The sequence below is a fragment of the Engraulis encrasicolus genome, chromosome 20, assembly GCF_034702125.1.
Source record: "Engraulis encrasicolus isolate BLACKSEA-1 chromosome 20, IST_EnEncr_1.0, whole genome shotgun sequence".
Classification (NCBI taxonomy): domain Eukaryota; kingdom Metazoa; phylum Chordata; class Actinopteri; order Clupeiformes; family Engraulidae; genus Engraulis; species Engraulis encrasicolus.
The window spans coordinates 428,339-446,811 of record NC_085876.1 but is presented as its reverse complement, the minus strand read 5'-3'; the positions used below and the strand labels follow the sequence as shown (position 1 = coordinate 446,811).

The following is an 18,473-nucleotide window of genomic DNA, read 5'->3' as shown; positions in this document are numbered from 1 at the left end:
TGTTTCAGTTTAAATAGTTGGTTCTGAACCTGGGCAGATAATATGTCATTATATTCATATTTAAGCTTAATTATGTTTTGTAAAGTGACTGAGTCAGGAGACGATTTATAAATAGTGTCTAGTCGTGTTAAATCTTTTTCAATTTCTACCAGGCGCTGTTTCTTTTCTCTTCTCATTGAATTTTCAAACGAAATAATGTGCCCTCTAATCACAGCCTTGAAAGCTTCCCATAAAGTTGAGTCTGTGACCTCATGGTTGTCATTTGTTACAAAAAAATCAGATATTTTAGAAGAGATAAACTGAGAAAAAGAGGGGTCAGAGAGAAGTGAAGGATGAAAGCACCAGCTATACTGTCGTTTCATATGGTTGAGGTCAAGCACCAATGATGTTGGGGAGTGATCTGAGATGAGGATATTGTGATATTTCGTGGAGATCACATTTGAGATCAGGTTTGAATCTAGCAGGAAATAGTCAATTCTAGAGAAGGATTTATGACGCTGTGAGAAAAAAGAATAATCCCTATCTGCAGGGTGCTGAAGCCTCCATATGTCAACTAGATGAGTAGACAACATCAAATTATTTAAAGTGACAGAAGCAGCAGAAGGTAACTGAGTTGGTTGAGAAGATCGGTCCAAATAGTTGTCCAACACAAGGTTCAGGTCGCCGGCTGCAATTACCTTTGTGTCTGAGAGATTAGGCAGTAAATTAAAGACCTTGTTAAAGAAATGTGGGTCATCGAAGTTGGGACCGTATATATTTAAAAGTGTAACATGGTGTGTATAAATATGCCCTGTCACTAAAATATACAGTATCTACCATTTGGGTCACAAATAGTAGATTCATGTCTAAATGGAATATTTTTGCTAATTAGGATGGCCACACCACGCGCTTTACTTGAAAATGTGGACTGAAAAATTTGATTGACCCATCTGCACTTCAGCAAATTTGCTCTAGTTGGCTTTATATGAGTTTCCTGCAGAAACATGATGTCTGCAGCTAAAGACTTCAAGTGAGCAAACACTTTTGCTCTTTTAATGGCGTGCCCTAAGCCACGGACATTCCAACTAGTAAAAGTAATCCCAGTGCCACCACCTCTTAAAGAAGAGCTATGCATATCTAAGCACAGTGAAATGTACAAATGACGCCCTTAAACATTGAACATAACATAAAAAGGAACTACATAAAAAACACACACGCAAACCCCCCCTACCCCCGTTCCACTTTCCCAAACAAAGTGAAAGCACTTTCCCTTGAAATAAGCATCGAGGCTGCCGGACCATATCAAAGCAAAACGAAAGTAAAGAGCCCTAAGCCCTCTCTCCAAAAAGCAATAATAGCGTCCATTAGGAGACAAAAATAAAATGTCCCGACCTGTAGAATTGTAAGATGTTACATACCAGGAGATCAATTTAAAACGCAGTACACACTCAAGCCAATGTCATTGCAAACTGCTCGGCTTCTTCCGGAGTGGAGAAAAAACGCACCGATTTTCCCACGGTAACCTTGAGCTTGGCAGGGTAGCGAAAGACGGCCTTGGCACCAGCCTCCTTCAGCTTGTCACGAACTCCTTCAAATGCCTGCCGTTGTTTGTTCACCTCAGCAGGGTAATCAGGGAAAATATGAATTGCTCTATCGTTGTGTGACAGAGGAAACTGCTGTTGGGATAGCTGTAGTATCTTCTCCTTGGTTCGGAAGTAATGGAGCTTGGCTATCATTACGCGCGGCCGTGCCTCGTCGTCATCCTCTGATATACCTCCCAGGCGATGCGCTCGATCCACCACCACAGGCTTTGGGAAATTACCGGCACCTAACAGTTCAGGGATAAACTTCTCCAAGAAATCCACAGCACTTGATCCCTCGATTTTCTCAGGTAGGCCCACAATTTTGATATTTTGACGTCTAGAGCGAGCTTCTAGGTCGATTACTTTGGCACGCAATGCGCGGTTTTCCTTCTGCAGTTCCATGCAAATTTGCTCAACTTTAGTGAGCCGTGTGTCTTGGCTGGAATTAGCCTCCTCGACCGAGGTTACTCTGTCATCAAGACTCACCAAAGATGCTTGGGTGGATGCCAAGGTTGCCTCTAATGCATCGAACCTGTCAGTCATCGTCTTGTTCATGTGCTTTATTGCCAAAAGAATGCTGCGGGGATCAGTGTCGTTATCTCCGGAACCCGCGGGGTCCTCGGCATCGGTTGTCGTTGATGTTAGCACGGTTAGCTGTGGTGAAGCACGGCTTGCACTTGCAGTCTCATCTTTTTCCTGTTTTCCACGTTCTGGCTTCGTTTTTCCCATCTTACTGCTCTTAATGGTCGATCAAATCAACAAAAAGTCTGGTAATCTGAAATAAATTTAAATTAAATGTCGAATTACATTACAATATGGAGAGGAGCTCAGAAAAACGTGTCTACTCCATCTGGTGCTCACTAGCGCCCCCCGGCAGAAATGTAGTTAAAACTTTGACCAGCTGGTGGCGCTAAAGAGTTTGGGCTAGCAACCTCAAATTGTTTTTGGTGGGTCATGGGATGGACAAGAATGTCTGCGACAATTTGCAGACGATTGTGACCATGGGTTGCCAAGATATGACTTCACTTCCTGTTTGGCGACTTTTAGGCCGTTTTTGATTGGCTGTCACGGCCAAACGATAAAAGATATAAAACATTGAATGCAAACATTTTGTGAGGCTCAGTCCAGAGATGCTATATACCGATTTCCAGAAAAAATGGTGAGAAATTGAAGGAGTAGATACATTTTTAGTGTTTTTCACAAAATTTAAAATGGAGGGAAAACTATTCAGGTGGAAAATGACATCATAGGCTGCGTTGGATTTGCCTTGGTACAAGGATTCTCTAGGGGTACCAAGTTTTTGAAAATTGACCCAGCGGTTGAAAAGTTACAAGCAGAAATGTACTTGCAACTTTGGCCTGCTGGTGGCGCAAGAGGGTTTGGGCTGGGAACCTGTAAATTGCTGTGGGTAATGCTGAGACGGTCCTGAACGCGTGTGCCGATTTTCAGCATTTTCGGCCATAGACATCCCTAAGGAGAAGAACGGTAAATAATAATAAGAAACAGTAGAAACACTATAAGGTGCCAGGCAGCTTCGCTGCTTGGCCCCTAAAGAAGGACTGCCAGGACGAGGAGACGATAATGCTACTGCTCCTGTATTTGCACGCTCCTTTATCAAAGTGCAATGGGTAAGTATGATCGCACAAATGCTTGTAATTTCAGACAAGCTCAATAAGAAGCTCTTGAAAAGTTGCCACCATCGCTGTTTCCACTGGAAACACTCGTGTGGAACTCTGCAGTCTTTCTTAAGACCGACCCCCCCAGTGATTTGATATCGCATGGAAGGCACGTGTATGGATGCAGTATATAACACTCGCAAAATTGACTTGAAATACACATGTTAACACGTTCCTACATGAAACGTGACCGCGCACGCGTATCCTGCAGCAAGCGTATTGCGGGCCAAAGTGCAAATGCCAAGTAGGATTGGAATATTTTTTATCTTAAGTATAGTACACCCCCTATGTTAAACTCCCATAGAGATGATCATGATCCACTTCAATAGTCATAGTGCATGTTTACAAGCATGTTTCTTTTGGTGAAATTCAGCCTCCTACTGTTGATGGCGCTAATACAGTCCCAAACCATGTCAGTCCCATTGCCTTGACTGTAAGCATTGGGCACTTTTCTTGTACAAATCACTTTTTACCACCACAGATGCTTGGCACCAGCATAATTTCACAGAATGGAAAAATATGCAATTTACATTATATTATTAAACTTAAAGTAACCTTACTATTAACCTAACATTACAGATGTAGTATTAAACTTACTCTTTTTTCCAGATAACTTTTGTGCTTACTGAAATATTGTTCAAAATGTTACTTTTCAACAGGGGTGTACTCATTATTGCAGAGCACTGTACATTAGCACAGAGTTAAGTGGAGTGGAAACACCCACACACAAACGCACGTCTTACTTTTCAGAAAAGACATGTCCTGTCTGCAAGTTGTTGAACAATCTTTTTTTGAGGGTGCTGATTCTGAATATTGCATTTACCAAGCTGGATTTTGAGTGCTAAGTGGTGATGATGTGTGTACAGACAAACCCTAAGTTAAGTTAAATAAATGAAAGGTAATCATGCTGAATGAAGGAATTAACTTAATGGTAAAATGAGTGACTCAATAATGTGGAAGTACTTTATATTATTCTCTTAAATTAATCCAACAAATCCTTTTTTGAGTGATACCAGGCGCTTATTGACAGATTGGGTGGGATTCGGCTGCTTGTTGCCAGCAAGAGTGTTACAAATTGTTAAAATGTTTCAATCATTCACCATTTCGTCACTTTCTTCAGAGACTTAAACTTTGTTAAAACAACTAGTGTACCCTTTGCCTTCTACAAGATACTTATTTGTACCCTACAGAGTGTCTACCCCAAAGTCATTCCTCCGTACTCACAAAACACAAAAGGGCCTTTGATCTATTGAGCAAGTTGTCACAAGCGTACAGCTAAGTTAGATGCCCTTAGAATGTTCGTTTGAAATACTGACAGTATGATTGTATAGCATTTTTGGTAGTTCATGCACATGATTCCTACAACTTTAATGTACAAATATGTCTTCTTCCTATTTCATTATAATTATGAGAACAGTTACCACCTAGGGACTGCAAATTTTGTGCAGTCCAGCAGTTTTCCAAGTGTCAAAATCAGCTGATGTCCCCATCCCACATTTTGTCCATGGCCATTGACAGCGTGCTGTTATAGATCAACATGCTGTTATTCCGAAATAACAGATGTGCGAACGTTGGGGAGCCAAATTCAAGTGAACGCTGCATTCTACAGAACGACATCGAGCCATGTAATAAAAAACAATATTATAGTGGTGGTGGACATAGATTATTATTTTGAATCTAAATTAATCTATCTGAAATCATGAAATTAATCTAGATGAATCTTGATTAAAATGGCTCATTCAGAATATGCTCGCTACCGAAATGATGACTTAAAGTGGGAGAGTGTGTCTTAAACCAGGTGGTGCATTAGGCCCGGGTCAATCTCCTGTTTGCAAAATGCATTTCTCATTGCATGAGAAAGCTACTTTGATATAGCCTCGCGACGCCATCCTCTGTACTCCACCCAAAGATTTTGGCTCCGCACATCGTCTGGCAAAAGCCTCGAGCTCGGTTCTCTCAGTGTTTCGCCAATCAGCAAACAGTTGAGAGTGGTGACGTAGAACTCACCCGCGAGATCCGTTTCTGATTGGTTAAGGTAACTATATTCACACTTTCGTTTTGTTAATTGTATGCTTTTGCGACGCTATAACGCAACAGGCATGCTAATAAAGTACAATATGGGTTTTAATATGAGTTTGGAACTTCAATTAATTTAAATGATAGAGTAAGATCAGACCATCTCCCATCGTCCACAGAGACGGATTCCTCATGGCTTTTGCCAGACTGATTGACGGTCTGTATCACCACAATATTTTTTAGTGTGTGTCGAATATGTTATTTACCATTTACTAAGTGCACGAGAGAGAGAGAGAGAGAGAGAGAGCGAAAGAGAGAGAGAGAGAGAGAGAGAGAGAGAGAGAGAGAGAGAGAGAGAGAGAGAGAGAGAGAGAGAGTAGAGAATCAATCAGCCGTTGACTGTTTTTAAAAAAGGGTGGCTGCTCCTTTAAGAAGATCTGCTTTCTTTTTTTGCCCTGCGAGAATCTGAAGATAGTGGGACATGAGAGTTTACTATCCACTAAATATCTAACTTGTGGACATGATTGTCCTTCTCAGAATGTCAGAATTAATTTCAAGTTGTAACTCCTCTTGCTGTTTGCCAAACTTTTTACCACACGCTGCAACCATTATACACGTTACCCAACATGGACCTTTTCACTCCGTGGTATAAGTGCTGTTACTCAACCAATTGCCACACAAACATTTAGGGAGAGTAGATCCGGGTTTGACAGTCTTCAAACTTTAGGAACAACACTGTGTTCGATGCAATGTGTGATGTGATGTGTTTGAAATTTTGCCAGGCTCTAGTCAATATCGCAGTGTGGGAGTCATGCATCCCTATCAAAATGCAATCGAAAACACCTACCATGGTGGAGATTGTTCAATGTTAATGTTTAATGCTAAAGCGGACTGGAGGAAAGTCTGCAAGCGTCTCTCGGAAGCCACTCGGAATCGGGTGCAGTGGTGACGCATGGAAGTCATAGTTTGCATACCCAACTCCCAACCAAACTTTGAGTATAGATTAACGGTGGTATTTTCTTTATCACCCGATAAGAGTCTCGCCATAACGCAGCATGTTAACCCAGATAGTGGCCCAACACTATCTGTGTTCTGTTTTACAGTATCATGACAGTGATGACTTACCTCGGAGGTGAGCTGCCTCTGGGCATCTTTGGCTGCACTCAGGTGCTGAGACAACTCCTCATTTTCCACTGCATGCTGTTACAGAGAGAGAGAGAGAGAGAGAGAGAGAGAGAGAGAGAGAGAGAGAGAGAGAGAGAGAGAGAAAACACACACACACGCACACGCGCGCGCACACACACACGCACAACAGAGGCCATATAAGACAATGAAGAGCACTATGATTTAGGGTGTGATAAGAGCCAATTGTGGTTCTAAACCGATTCACTCCCTGGGCAAGATGCTGTCCAGAATCTCCCACCACCCCGAAGAGCTCAGAGCGCCATGCAGTGTTGGGCAAGCTACTTGTAAAATGTAGTGAGCTAAGCTATCAGCTACTCAACCATAAAATAAGCTTCACTACACTAAAGCTACCACCATCAGAAATGTAGTGAGCTAAGCTTCAAAAATGTGGAAATGTAGTTCACTACACCAGAAGCTACATTTTCCCGACATATTGTCAGCTTGATTTAAAATAAAAGATAGGCCTACCTTCATTAAACAAAACTTTATTGATCTCATTATACTTAATTGATATTTATTATACATTCAGTGTGTTTTGAATATCATTATAGGACACAGGATAGGGTGATCCCAAGTCTAAGGGGGGACATGGATATGTTTTTGAGGGACAGTGTGGGGCACTCCCTGGCGTGCCCCCCCCCCACCCCCCCCCCCCCCCCCCCCCCCCCCCCCCCCCCCCCCCCCCCCCCCCCCCCCCCCCCCCCCCCCCCCCCCCCCCCCCCCCCCCCCCCCACACACACACACACACAATTCACTAACATTTTTCCTTCGTATAGGCCTACCTTACATGAGCTTGCGTTACTATCTGCGCATCGCATCGCAATTGAGAACTGCCGCTACTTGCGGTTAACTTGCATAATATAGAACGTAGGCCTAGCAAGGAAAAAACAGGTTTTCTGCTAAGGCGACGTGTTAAAAAGTAGCATGGAACAAAGTTACAAGTATATACCACCTCTGACTTCATTTCATGCAGGTGGGTCTTGGAAGGAACCCCTGTGTGACTGCCTAGATCTCGGGAAAGACAGTCATTTTTTTCTTCAAGCAACAAAATGTAGCTTTTGTGGAAGCTACGTCGCTACTTGAGACAAATGATAGCTTAACTACAGGGAAGTTACTCGATACATAAAGTAGGGGCGCTACGACCAAGCTACTGGGGAATGTAGTTAAACTAGTAGCTTGTAGCGAAGCTACTGCCCATCACTGGCGCCATGCATGCATACACGGATGTCTGCTCCGGTCCTGTTACACATATCATTTGACAGGGGACAATAAAGCTTTCCAACAATGTACGGCTTCCTTGTACACTAAAACATGGTTGAAACATAGAGACCATAAATTCATATTAACAGGTCCCATGAGGTTCATTCTTTCTGATGGCTAGAAATTCATGCGGCTACTTTGACTTGAATTTGTTGCCGAGGTGGCAAGGCAACAAATGCCATACACCAACTTATACCATTAGCTAGTCTCACACAAAATCTAAAGTAACATTTGCTGCCTGCTGAAAAGTATGGAACGCGAAATGAGCCACGCTTAATCAAATAAAGACACCAACAAATAACTAATTAAATGTGTCATTAATTAATTATAGAGAGTAGAATTAAGTACTTAAAAGGGGCATTAAATACATAATTTATGAATTAAATGGCAATTTAAATAATGTAATGTTAAATATTTCTTTCGCAATTCAATTAATTATTTAATTTTTCTTTTTTAAATAGTTCATGTTACGTGTGTTTCTTCACATCATTAATTAAATGAATCTGCCAATCTCACCCATCAAAGTCAGTGGGTGGAACCACTGACGCAAACGGGCGGGACTAGTGCCAATCTGGTGGAATCGACTGATTTGGTCTGAAGAGTAACACCTCCTACATGACATGAATAGATCAAGGAGGAAAGCTGCTTCTATTCGAAATATGACCGAAAAGGGTTGTGATTGGGACTGCAGCACTGTCAACATTTCAAGTCAAAGGCTTAGAGTTTTATCTTTAGGAAAATGTATTTGTAAAATTAGCTTGTTGGCAATGAAGTTTTAAAAGGAGTGGATGCATGTTGTCGAGATACATTGAGGATGACAGCTGCCTTCAAGTTCTTCCTGGCTTCCTGGCGGCCTATCCACTATAAGGGCTCCGGGAACCAAATCTCCTCCATCATCGTGTTTGTTGTTTGACACACTTTCTCACAGATAATGTAGAAAATGTTGAAAGGCATTTGCCGTTGTGTAACCTGACAAAACGTGGGAACTAGCTGACTACGAGGTCTCATTTTCACCGTGGTAATGCTAGTTGCATTTGTCTTAAGTAGCACAGAGTGACCGCAGACAACGAGTCATTTGTTGGCAAAACAAAGTAGATGGCATGCTAAGAAACATTACCAACGTTGTTCAATAACAATGTTGGTGGACGCTCCAGTTTTTGAATGGGTCGAGATGTCAACCAGCAATACTCTTCTAGGAGGGTGCTAGTGCTAGAAAAATAGTATTAGCAGGCATCACTAGACAACAAATTACCAGTTACTTATCACACCATAGAAAGCAAGCAAGTATGAAGTGATTTGTTTACGAGTTCAAGGTGGATAGCTTGGTCAATAGCAAATGGTATGAATATCAAGAATACATTAAAGGTAGAGTACCTAGTGCTTGGCTTACTAGTTCAACTTCAGAACATTCTGGGACTAGATCTGTCCAGTTACGTTCATGAGCGGTCCGAGACTATTTTCGCTCTCTTGAATATGTATGAATCCTGTATTGTCACGTAATGCAGTTAAATACGTTAAACTGATTTGGTATGTTAAGCACGTTTTAAAAATGTTGCATTTTGCCTTTGTAGGGCAGTAGGCCTACTGATGTTATCAATGTCATAGTATTCCACAATGTAACCTCACATGAGTAGCCTCAATTATTGTTTTATGTACTTAATGTGTTTATGTCTGTCATGTGTATACTAAAAAGTGCTATAGCGTTCCACACACACCTCCACCTTTTCCATGTTTTTCTTTTAAAGTTCTTTATCTGTTAAATGTTTTGTGTGTGCGGGTGTGAGACATGTACCACCCACTGCAAAACAATTGCCCATACTGGGACATATAAAGGCTACTACTACTATACTACTGTGCTATTTTTGGAAATAAGCTCATACACCTCTCCGTGAGTTAAATGATTGAGTTTTACCTTTCTCTAGCTGCCAGCTGGTGTCATAGGATTCAATGTTTATCACTAGCATGGAGCATGGAGGTAGCCATACGCTGAAAACGATTGAAAGTACAGGAGGAAGGTAAACCTCGATCATTTAACTCAAGGGGAGGCGAAATATGAGTTTATTTCCACAAATGGCACAGTATCAATTTAGCTGAGATTGCAACCTTGCACTGATCATGGATCATCTGACGTTATGTGTATTATTTACGCATACACTGTAACGATTTTTCGCAATTCTGGCAGTAACTTACTTTAAACCCTGCAACAATCTACTGTATATGAGTATACAGTACACTACTGGGCAGAGCAAAGTATTGTGGGTAATAAACGGATACTTATGTACAGTACTGATGTACTGTAAATTAATTTACAGTAGTACAATCCCCGGGAAAAAATTGACCAACCACAACGTAACTCTGCTTCTCAATTTTCTGACAAAGCCGCCATCTTTGTGCTGCAGGAAAGCCGTTTGAGATATTGGTGAAATTCAAACACTTTGTGAGGTAAGTTCGTTTCAATGTTTCGTTAATAATGTCAAGACAATGCCATATATACAGTGAATAACGAAACAGTTTCTTGTTCAGGATGGTAATTTGCAATGAATTTGTCTTCAGACCATACCTCCGCTAACAGGCCACTATTATAACTACCGGTATGCTAACTTAGCCCTAGGTTGTTTTCACAACTTTGTTGGAAAGTTTGTGTTTTGTTAGAAACAAACTCTACGAAATTTACAATATATATTTGCTCCGAAAGAGCTATAAACTTGTCCAGTGGTGCCAAAACACCCATGTCAGAGTCAAGACCTAGCTAAATGTCCGCTAGCAACATAGCTATCAGTGGTTTCTGGAGGAGGGCCGAAGGGAGTGCTTCCCCGCCGGCCAGAGATTGTTTGCGCCGGCCTCTTCACCTGAAAGAGCTAGCGCTGCATGATGAGGTGGTTCGCTAGCAACAATTAGCTATAGTCTAACGGTTAAATCATGTTGCCTTTGTTGAGGGATGTTTGAAATAGCCCGATGTATTCATAACTTAATATTGGTTTCTTGTTAGAAACGAACACATTTTGAATATAATTTTGTTCTGAAGTTACAACATGCCAAGTTAGTGTTGTAAGCCTGCTGGCGCCAAAGTTAAGAGCTAGCTAAATGTCCGCTAGCAACATTAGAGCTAGCCAAACTGAATAATGAATCTCTTGTCCGCTAGCAACATTAGCTAGCTAAAGTCTTTTTTTGTGTGTTAAAAACGAACTCCCTTTGAGTATAATTATGCTCTGAAGATATACAGTTAATGTACTTGAGTCAAAGTAAAACACAAATACCATAGAGAAGAGCTATCTAGAACTTCGTTAGCAACATCAGCTTATCTTTTCGCTGACTCAGAAGCTTGAAGTAGCCACAACTTATGCCTGATTTTTATTGTTAGAAACGAACTCATTTTGACTATACACTTGCTCTAAAGTATGTTTTAACACATGTGCCTTTCCCTGTTCGTTGTGTAAAGGAAGTGAGTAAGTAAACTGATTCTGAACTTGTTATTGTGCACAGTGTGCTGTTTTGTCCCATTCTGTTACTGCCAACTCTGGACTGTTCTCTCTGTTCAGGGAGAAACCACTGTCAGCCATCAGATCGTGTTCTTTTCAATAAATAGGCATTACCTATTTGACAGATTTCTCCTGAAATAATGAGCCCAGAAACACCCAGATGTGTAGGGTGCTTAATTTTTGGCTTGATCAAAGATACTTAGTTTGTATGTTACTGCAATAAATATTTAGATTGATTTGCCCATCCTTTTTGGATCTACTAGTAGGCCTGTGATGTTAGAGGTCTTAACAAGTGGGCTATGCATCAGATTTCATTTCAAGTGATGAGTAAAATATCCAGAGATATATATAATCTGTTCTTTGTGCCCTCTAGCTTAGCACACTGAATTCTTTGAGCCATCTGGTGTCAATCCGTGTGGCAAAATGATCAATGAAAACAATTTAAGAAATGCATCTTATAGATGTTTCATATTGTAGGTCTACAGCCTATTGTGTCATGGTGGTGTTATCATTTTTCAAACTTTATTTTTGTGTAATAATTAGGCATATTGATACATAATCATGTTCATGTTTTGTGCTGTCTTGCTTTGCAGATGACAGAATATTGCTGAAGGATCCTACATGGAAGCTGGCTGATTACACGGAGTGATTCCTCTGGTGTGGTGTACCTCAGAGAAATAAACACTGTTGCAAGAGGTGAGTTCAAGTTTATAAAGTCACACAAAACCTATCCATGTATTTTTAAAAAGTCAAAGTTCTAACTTGCTCTGTATTTCATGCTGTCAATATGAGATGCATTCTAATGTTGTGTGTTATTATTGCAGCTGAGAAGATGGCCAAGATATCCTTATTGCTGGATGGTAGCTCTGGTCGTAGTGGACCATATCTGCAAATGCTAAGTTCTGAACATTGACAGAATTTCTAAAGGTTAGCAACCATTCACAAATTTACACCACATGTATGTGTGTTTCAAATGTCTTAACAGTTTGAAGCACACACTGTTAATCAGAGATGCGTCCTGTTCATGCCGTGTGTTATTTTGACAGGATAGTTAAGGAATAATGGCAGCTGCCTGGTTACAGTACATTAATCCCCTTTGTAGCACCATGTCTAAAAATGCTGAGAAAAATCAGTTTGTAAATGTAAGCATTTTTTTATAACTCTGCACCAAATGTGTGTTTCAAATGTCTACTATCTAACAGTCTGAATAACACACTCATACATGACATGACCAATATGTTATGTGCTCGGAGCGGCCGTTTACAAACGCACCCTTAGTGCCTTCTGCTGTTAGGCCAATGACACTGAGCCCACCGTTTCATTGATTGGAGTATTTGGGTTACATTTTGTCAATTTGTTGTATTTTCCAGGATCGTTGAGGACTCCTCCTCTATGTTTGACATCTTAGATTAGATTTAGATTTAGATTTAATTTCAAGTGATGAGTAAAATATCCAGAAAGAGAGATAATCTGCTCTTTTTGCCCTCCAGTTTAGCACACTGAATTCTTTGAGCCATCTGTTGTCAATCCGTCTGGGAAAATGATCAATGATATAAAACAAACAAACAAAAAAAAACATTTTACATGTATACAGACATGTATCTTTTAGATGTTTCATACTCTAGGCCTATTCATCATCATATTGTGTCGTGGTGGTGACGGTGTTATCATTTTTTATTATTTTCTTGTAATAATTAGACCTATAAATGCATAATCATGTTCACGTTTTGTGCTGTCATGCTTTGCAGATGACTGAGAATATTACTGAAGGATCCTACATGGAAGCTGTCTGATTACACTGAGTGATTCCTCTGGTGTGGTGTACCTCAGAGAAAATAAACACTGTTGCAAGAGGTGAGTTTAAGTTCATGAATTCACACAAAACCAATCCATGTATTTTATAAAAGTCAAAGTGCTAAACATGCTATGTATTTCATGCTGTCAATATGAGATGCAAATTAATGTTGTGTGTTAATGTTGTGTGCAGCTGAGAAGATATCCTTATTGCTGGATGGTTGCTCTCTGGTCGTACTTGAGCCCCCTGGACCATGCAAATGACTGTGTTTGATATGAAGTACTATTTGTACATAGTTTGTTTGCACAGGCAAAACTCCTTCTTCTTGTGGACTTAGTTTTCGTTTTTGGAATATGACAGAACTGTAGGGTCATGCTTTTCTGGTAGTTTCATCAATAATTTTGGTTTCACTTTTATGATTGTATGTGAAGTAACTTGCTGTATATTTGTATATAGTTCGCTTGCAGAGACAAGACTCCTTGCTCTTGTGGATTTGTTCTTGACATAGGTTTCAGTTTTGGAATATGACAGAACTGTAGGGTCATGCTTTTCTGTATATTTGTATATAGTTCGTTTGCACAGACAAGACTCCTTGGTCTGGTCTTGTGGACTTGTTCTTGACGTAGGTTTCAGGTTTGGAATATGACAGAACTGTAGGGTCATGCTTTTCTGGTAGTTTCATCAATATATTTTTTTTTGTTCTGTGATTGCATGTGAAGTACAACTTCCTGTATGTTTGTATGTAGTTCGCTTGCACAAATAAGACTCCTTGCTCTTCTGGAAACTTGACGTAGGTTTTAATTTTGGAATCTGAGGATTATATATGGATTATAGAATATGAAAATGGATTTTTGACATAGGACTCTATTTCCTAGTTAACAAGGGTATTGTAGATTTGTGGGGACACTAAATATGTAGACATGCTTGTGTGTTGTGCAGTCATTCAGATAGCATAAAGAAAGTGTACAAATCATCCACTAGATGGCACTGTCAAACCACAAATGGAAGAGCAGAGACGAATGATCCTAAGAATTAATTCTGATTGGGAAAATTGCACTTTTCATACATGAAAAGGGAGATCTTATCCATGGTCCACCATTTTGTATTTCCAGAAATAGACATTTTTAGCTGAAAAGCTTAATATACCGGTAATAATTTGGTCATACTAGTAAACATTACTTCATTACCGGTATTTAGTAAATATTAATGAAAACCAAGATAGAATTTGGCAGTAGACGGCACAGTTTCACTGAGCAACATAGTTGCAATACCTATTCTGGCCATCTTTTTAGAGCTTCTTATCTACTAAAGATGTACCGTAGACATGCTTGTGTGTTCTGCAGTCATTCAGATAACATAAAGACATTGTACAAATCATCCACTAGATGGCACTCTAAGACCACAAATGGAAGAGCAATGACGAATGATGAATTAGGCCAGGGGTTCCCTTACATGGCAAGGTCCCCAGTATACTAGTGGATCTTAGCTGAGTCCCTCACCCTTAAAGGTGCACTGAGTAATATTTTAGTAGGTTCTTTTCAGAAGTTATACTGCCCATACACAAATGTTGCCTTTTTCGTGACTACTTGCCACCCCCATCACATTGTAAGAATTCATTGTGACTGGGAAAATGGCACTTTTCATACATGAAAAGGGAGATCTTATCCATGGTCCGCCATTTTTGAATTTCCAGAAATAGACATTTTAGCTGAAAAGCTTAACATAATTTGGTCATATTAGTAAATATTAGTTCATTATTTAGTAAATACTAATGAAAACCAAGATAGAATTTGGCATTAGACGGCACAGTTTCACTGAGCAGTATAGTTGCAATACCTATTCTGGCCACCATCCTACACAGTGCACCGTTAATATGGAATATTACTGCCAATAGGCCATCTTTTCCGCCCTTCACATCTCTATTGGCACATTCCTAAATCGTGGAAACATACTGTAAGACACATGGGTCTAAGAGGGTAGGCTATGCCTTTTCCCCCACACATATAGGCGTACACATTCTACATGAGGGGTGCTGCTCACAGGGCCAGTTTTTCAAAATTCCTTCCATTAAAAGGACTGAACAACATATTACACATTTATGTCTATATTCACATTCATTACACATTCATTTCTATATGCAGCCCGATGTCTCCTCTGCTGTGTCAAGGAAGGCCTGTCACCTAACTCATTACAACTGTAAAACAAAGCCTGGGGAATATTAGTACACTCATCCCAACTGTCCCTTCTCTTAATGTTTTTTTTGTATTGCTCCCAAACCCAAGTTAACTACAACAACTTGACTAGGCTTTTGATCCCTCTGTCTTTCAAGCACTTGTGGTTGTGGTTCAAGCACTTGATGTATTTACTCCAGGAGGAAAATGCGAAGGAAATTGTAATTCAAATCGTTTGTAACAAAAACGGAAATTGGTTAAAAAAAAATAATAATAATATTTTTTTTCCTTCTTTTTTTTTACTTTCTTTTTTTCGTAAACTATGGCGGCCAAATTTAAACTATGGCGGGCAGCCATAGTTTACTCACTGTAAGGGAAACACTGGTAGTGTGAATTCGTAGAGGGATGCGATTTGACATTGGTGAAACCCCAACATCATACAAATTAGATGGTCCCAAAGCTTTCACGAAAAGATCAAATTTGGCAGCACAGTTTCAATGAGAATCATAGTTGCAATACCTACTCTGGCCACAAACGTACATGGTGCACCTTTAAAACAACTGTGAATCCCAGTGTAATGTAATGTAATGCTGCAAGATGCTAAGTGTGTCTGTCTTTTTTTTTTAGGTCACTGCTACTGCAGCAGATGTCGCAAGTCTTTCTCTGCCCAACGCCCCAAGGCTGTTTGCACTTGGTAAGGTGAACACAATGGAATGAGTAATTAAGCTTAGTCAGATACTTTTGTCAGATACTGACTTAAGTCAGCACAGACTTTAGCCAACAATGAAACCAGTTGGAATGTCACACTTTTTTCCAGGTCAAAGTTGGAGCGTTCCTATTCATTTTTTTCTAGAGGGAGACATTAAAAGAGATACTAGGTGAATAGGCTAAAATTTGAGTAGTTTGAGTAAAACTTCAGTAGCTAATTCAAACTTTGACAAAGATTTTTTTTGTAGCCTATTGCAAGTTGTCTGAAAATGATGATTAAATATGCATGAGATGACAACCAGGCAAGTGTTGAGGGGGTGTTAGGAGACTGATGAGAGGAGGGGTGCTTAGTGTCATTTGGGGGCATTTTGGCCTATTTTATTTTTAATAGGCCTACTAAGGGTTTTGATGAGGTCAATGGGGTGTTGGGGAAACTTACTATGAGAACCACTGCTCTATCATGATAAAAACCTATTTTATCAAGCTATCTACCCAACCCGCCATCAGACATGACAGCTAAGTCATGGAGTAAGGTTGGCAGTTCTCATGTTCACTGTCCCTTGGTCGCTAATAACTACAGTATGCTCAAAATTCACCATTTATGACTTTTTTTTAGCTAAATCCTCTCCCCCCTAGTCTGAGACTGTTATACAAGATCATCCACTGCGCACAACACACACGTGTGCACCTGCGTTTGCGCGCTTGCACTGCGCCGCGCCGCCCCGCGCCGCGCCCTTGTCACCTTTTTCACCCCTGACCTGTTTGCATGCCTGCAGTTTCTACATGGCGCTTCGCGTGCATAGTAGGCTGTATCAACATGGTATAATTTCGCAACATCGGCAACCTCGTATGCATTTAAGATAGTGTTAGTCATGTCAACGTTATTGTTTTGAAACTGAAAGATGTAATTGCTGTCAATACCAACAGACAGTCAATTAGTTTCTAGTCGCTGAAACACCTTAAATAACAGCGACAGATAAGAGAGAAGGTGGGAGTCTTTGACAGTGAGAGAAGGCGGGACATATCTCATGCCTGGTTTTTTTTAATTGACAAGTTTTTTTTTCTTCTTGTAGGCCCATGTAGACCATCCTAATTTGAGTTTCTAATTTCTAATATATTCGTTTCAGTAGCCTACAATCTTAAATAGCCCTAGTGTAATATTGTATGCAATAATTTGTTTCAGTAGGCCTACATTGGATAGGCATAGCCTACTACTGTAGGCCTATACAATTTAGACTGATAGGTTGGCAAATAGCCTACATTTCCATTGTGGAATATTATATTGGACCTACATAGGTTATCTACACAGTACATATGCAAATTATAATTAATTATTTTATTTTATTAATTTATAAAATATTTTTATTTTATTTATTATTTATTATTATTATTTTTGGATTTCGCGCGCTATGCGATTAATCACAGAAAGTCATTGAGTTAATGCGATTAAAGATTTTCATTTTTGCCCACCCCTAATTGAAAGAAAAATGTCTGCACACTTAAATCCCCTTTGTGTTCTTTTTAATAGGCCAAGCTTTCGGTCTACTGACCTTCCTCAGGGCTCAGTCCGGCTAAACACAGATGCCCACCCCTAATTAAAAGTAATCCGTTATGTTACTACGTTACCCATAAATAACAGTAACGCGTCTACTCGTGCGTTACCAACAATTAAAACTCGTTTGGGATGCGTCTCCGCCTTCAGCAGCCGCCTGCAGCAGCCTCCTTTAGATGCACCGGAAGTGCTGCATGTTAATCAATCATTGTAACTGTGGGATGATGACAGGACATTGTCAGCATATTGCACGTTTGATTTGACATTGGACATTGGATAACAACAGGCATTCCCTAAACAAGACCGGAACTTGAATTTAAACTCGACAGTATATGTTTTTTGAAATTGTCCCTCCCTCCCCCGGCTCCGTGTGTGTGTGTGTGTGTGTGTGTGTGTGTGTGTGTGTGTGTGTGTGTGTGTGTGTGTGTGCTTGGTGAACAATGTCTGTCTGATCCCAGAATCATTGCATTCGTGGATAGGCAGCTAGCCGCATCACCGGGGGCTGAATGGAGGGAGCGCTTATACTGTGTTTACGCAGCATGCATCAAGCATAGAAATAGGAACAACATGAAATATCACTTCAATAAGACTAACCAAAATTGGGTGTGAAAAAGGCTGGATAGTGTAAGACTCACGAGAATTAAACTTTTTTCAGAATTCCTAATTGTATCCTATTGTGATTACAGGTTCATTCTCAGAATAAACCCAGAGGGCTCCAAATGCCAGGCCAAGTCCATCACCAGCAAGAAGACCGGTAAAAAGGTGCGAAGGAAGAGCAGCAGTGTCAACCCTGTTGTTGCTTCATTCATCAGGGAACTTGTTGATTTTGACTGGCTGAATTATTAATGCTTGACCTTTTGAAGTTCCAATCACTTGTTTCTTTTAAGTAGTTCAGTCCGAGCATTGCACCAAAGGCTCGAGGCCCTGTTGTTCTTGCTGTGTTTTCCCCCCTTCTCCCCGTTTCAAAACTTATTTGGCACAGTTTTTCGATATTGTGTCATGTATAAGACTTTTAAAAGAGTGACTCTATTGCGCACCCTAGCACAGAGATGTTCGGGGCTGGAATATA

General features: G+C 40.3%; 1 protein-coding gene and 1 long non-coding RNA gene across 2 annotated transcripts in view; one reads left to right on the top strand and one right to left on the bottom strand.

The window, feature by feature from the left end:
* The window catches only part of trak1b (trafficking protein, kinesin binding 1b), an 81,993-nt gene that overhangs the window by 34,496 nt on the left and 29,024 nt on the right, over positions 1–18,473 (bottom strand). The window contains exon 8 of the mRNA XM_063185126.1: positions 6,380–6,454. Within this exon, the coding sequence (XP_063041196.1) occupies positions 6,380–6,454 (75 nt within the window). The remainder of the gene's footprint in view (positions 1–6,379; positions 6,455–18,473) is intronic.
* LOC134436099 (uncharacterized) lies at positions 10,053–18,170 on the top strand. Its single transcript, XR_010032152.1, has 6 exons — positions 10,053–10,141; positions 11,772–11,874; positions 12,003–12,105; positions 12,927–13,032; positions 15,772–15,838; positions 18,091–18,170. It is a non-coding gene; the product is annotated as an uncharacterized LOC134436099 (long non-coding RNA).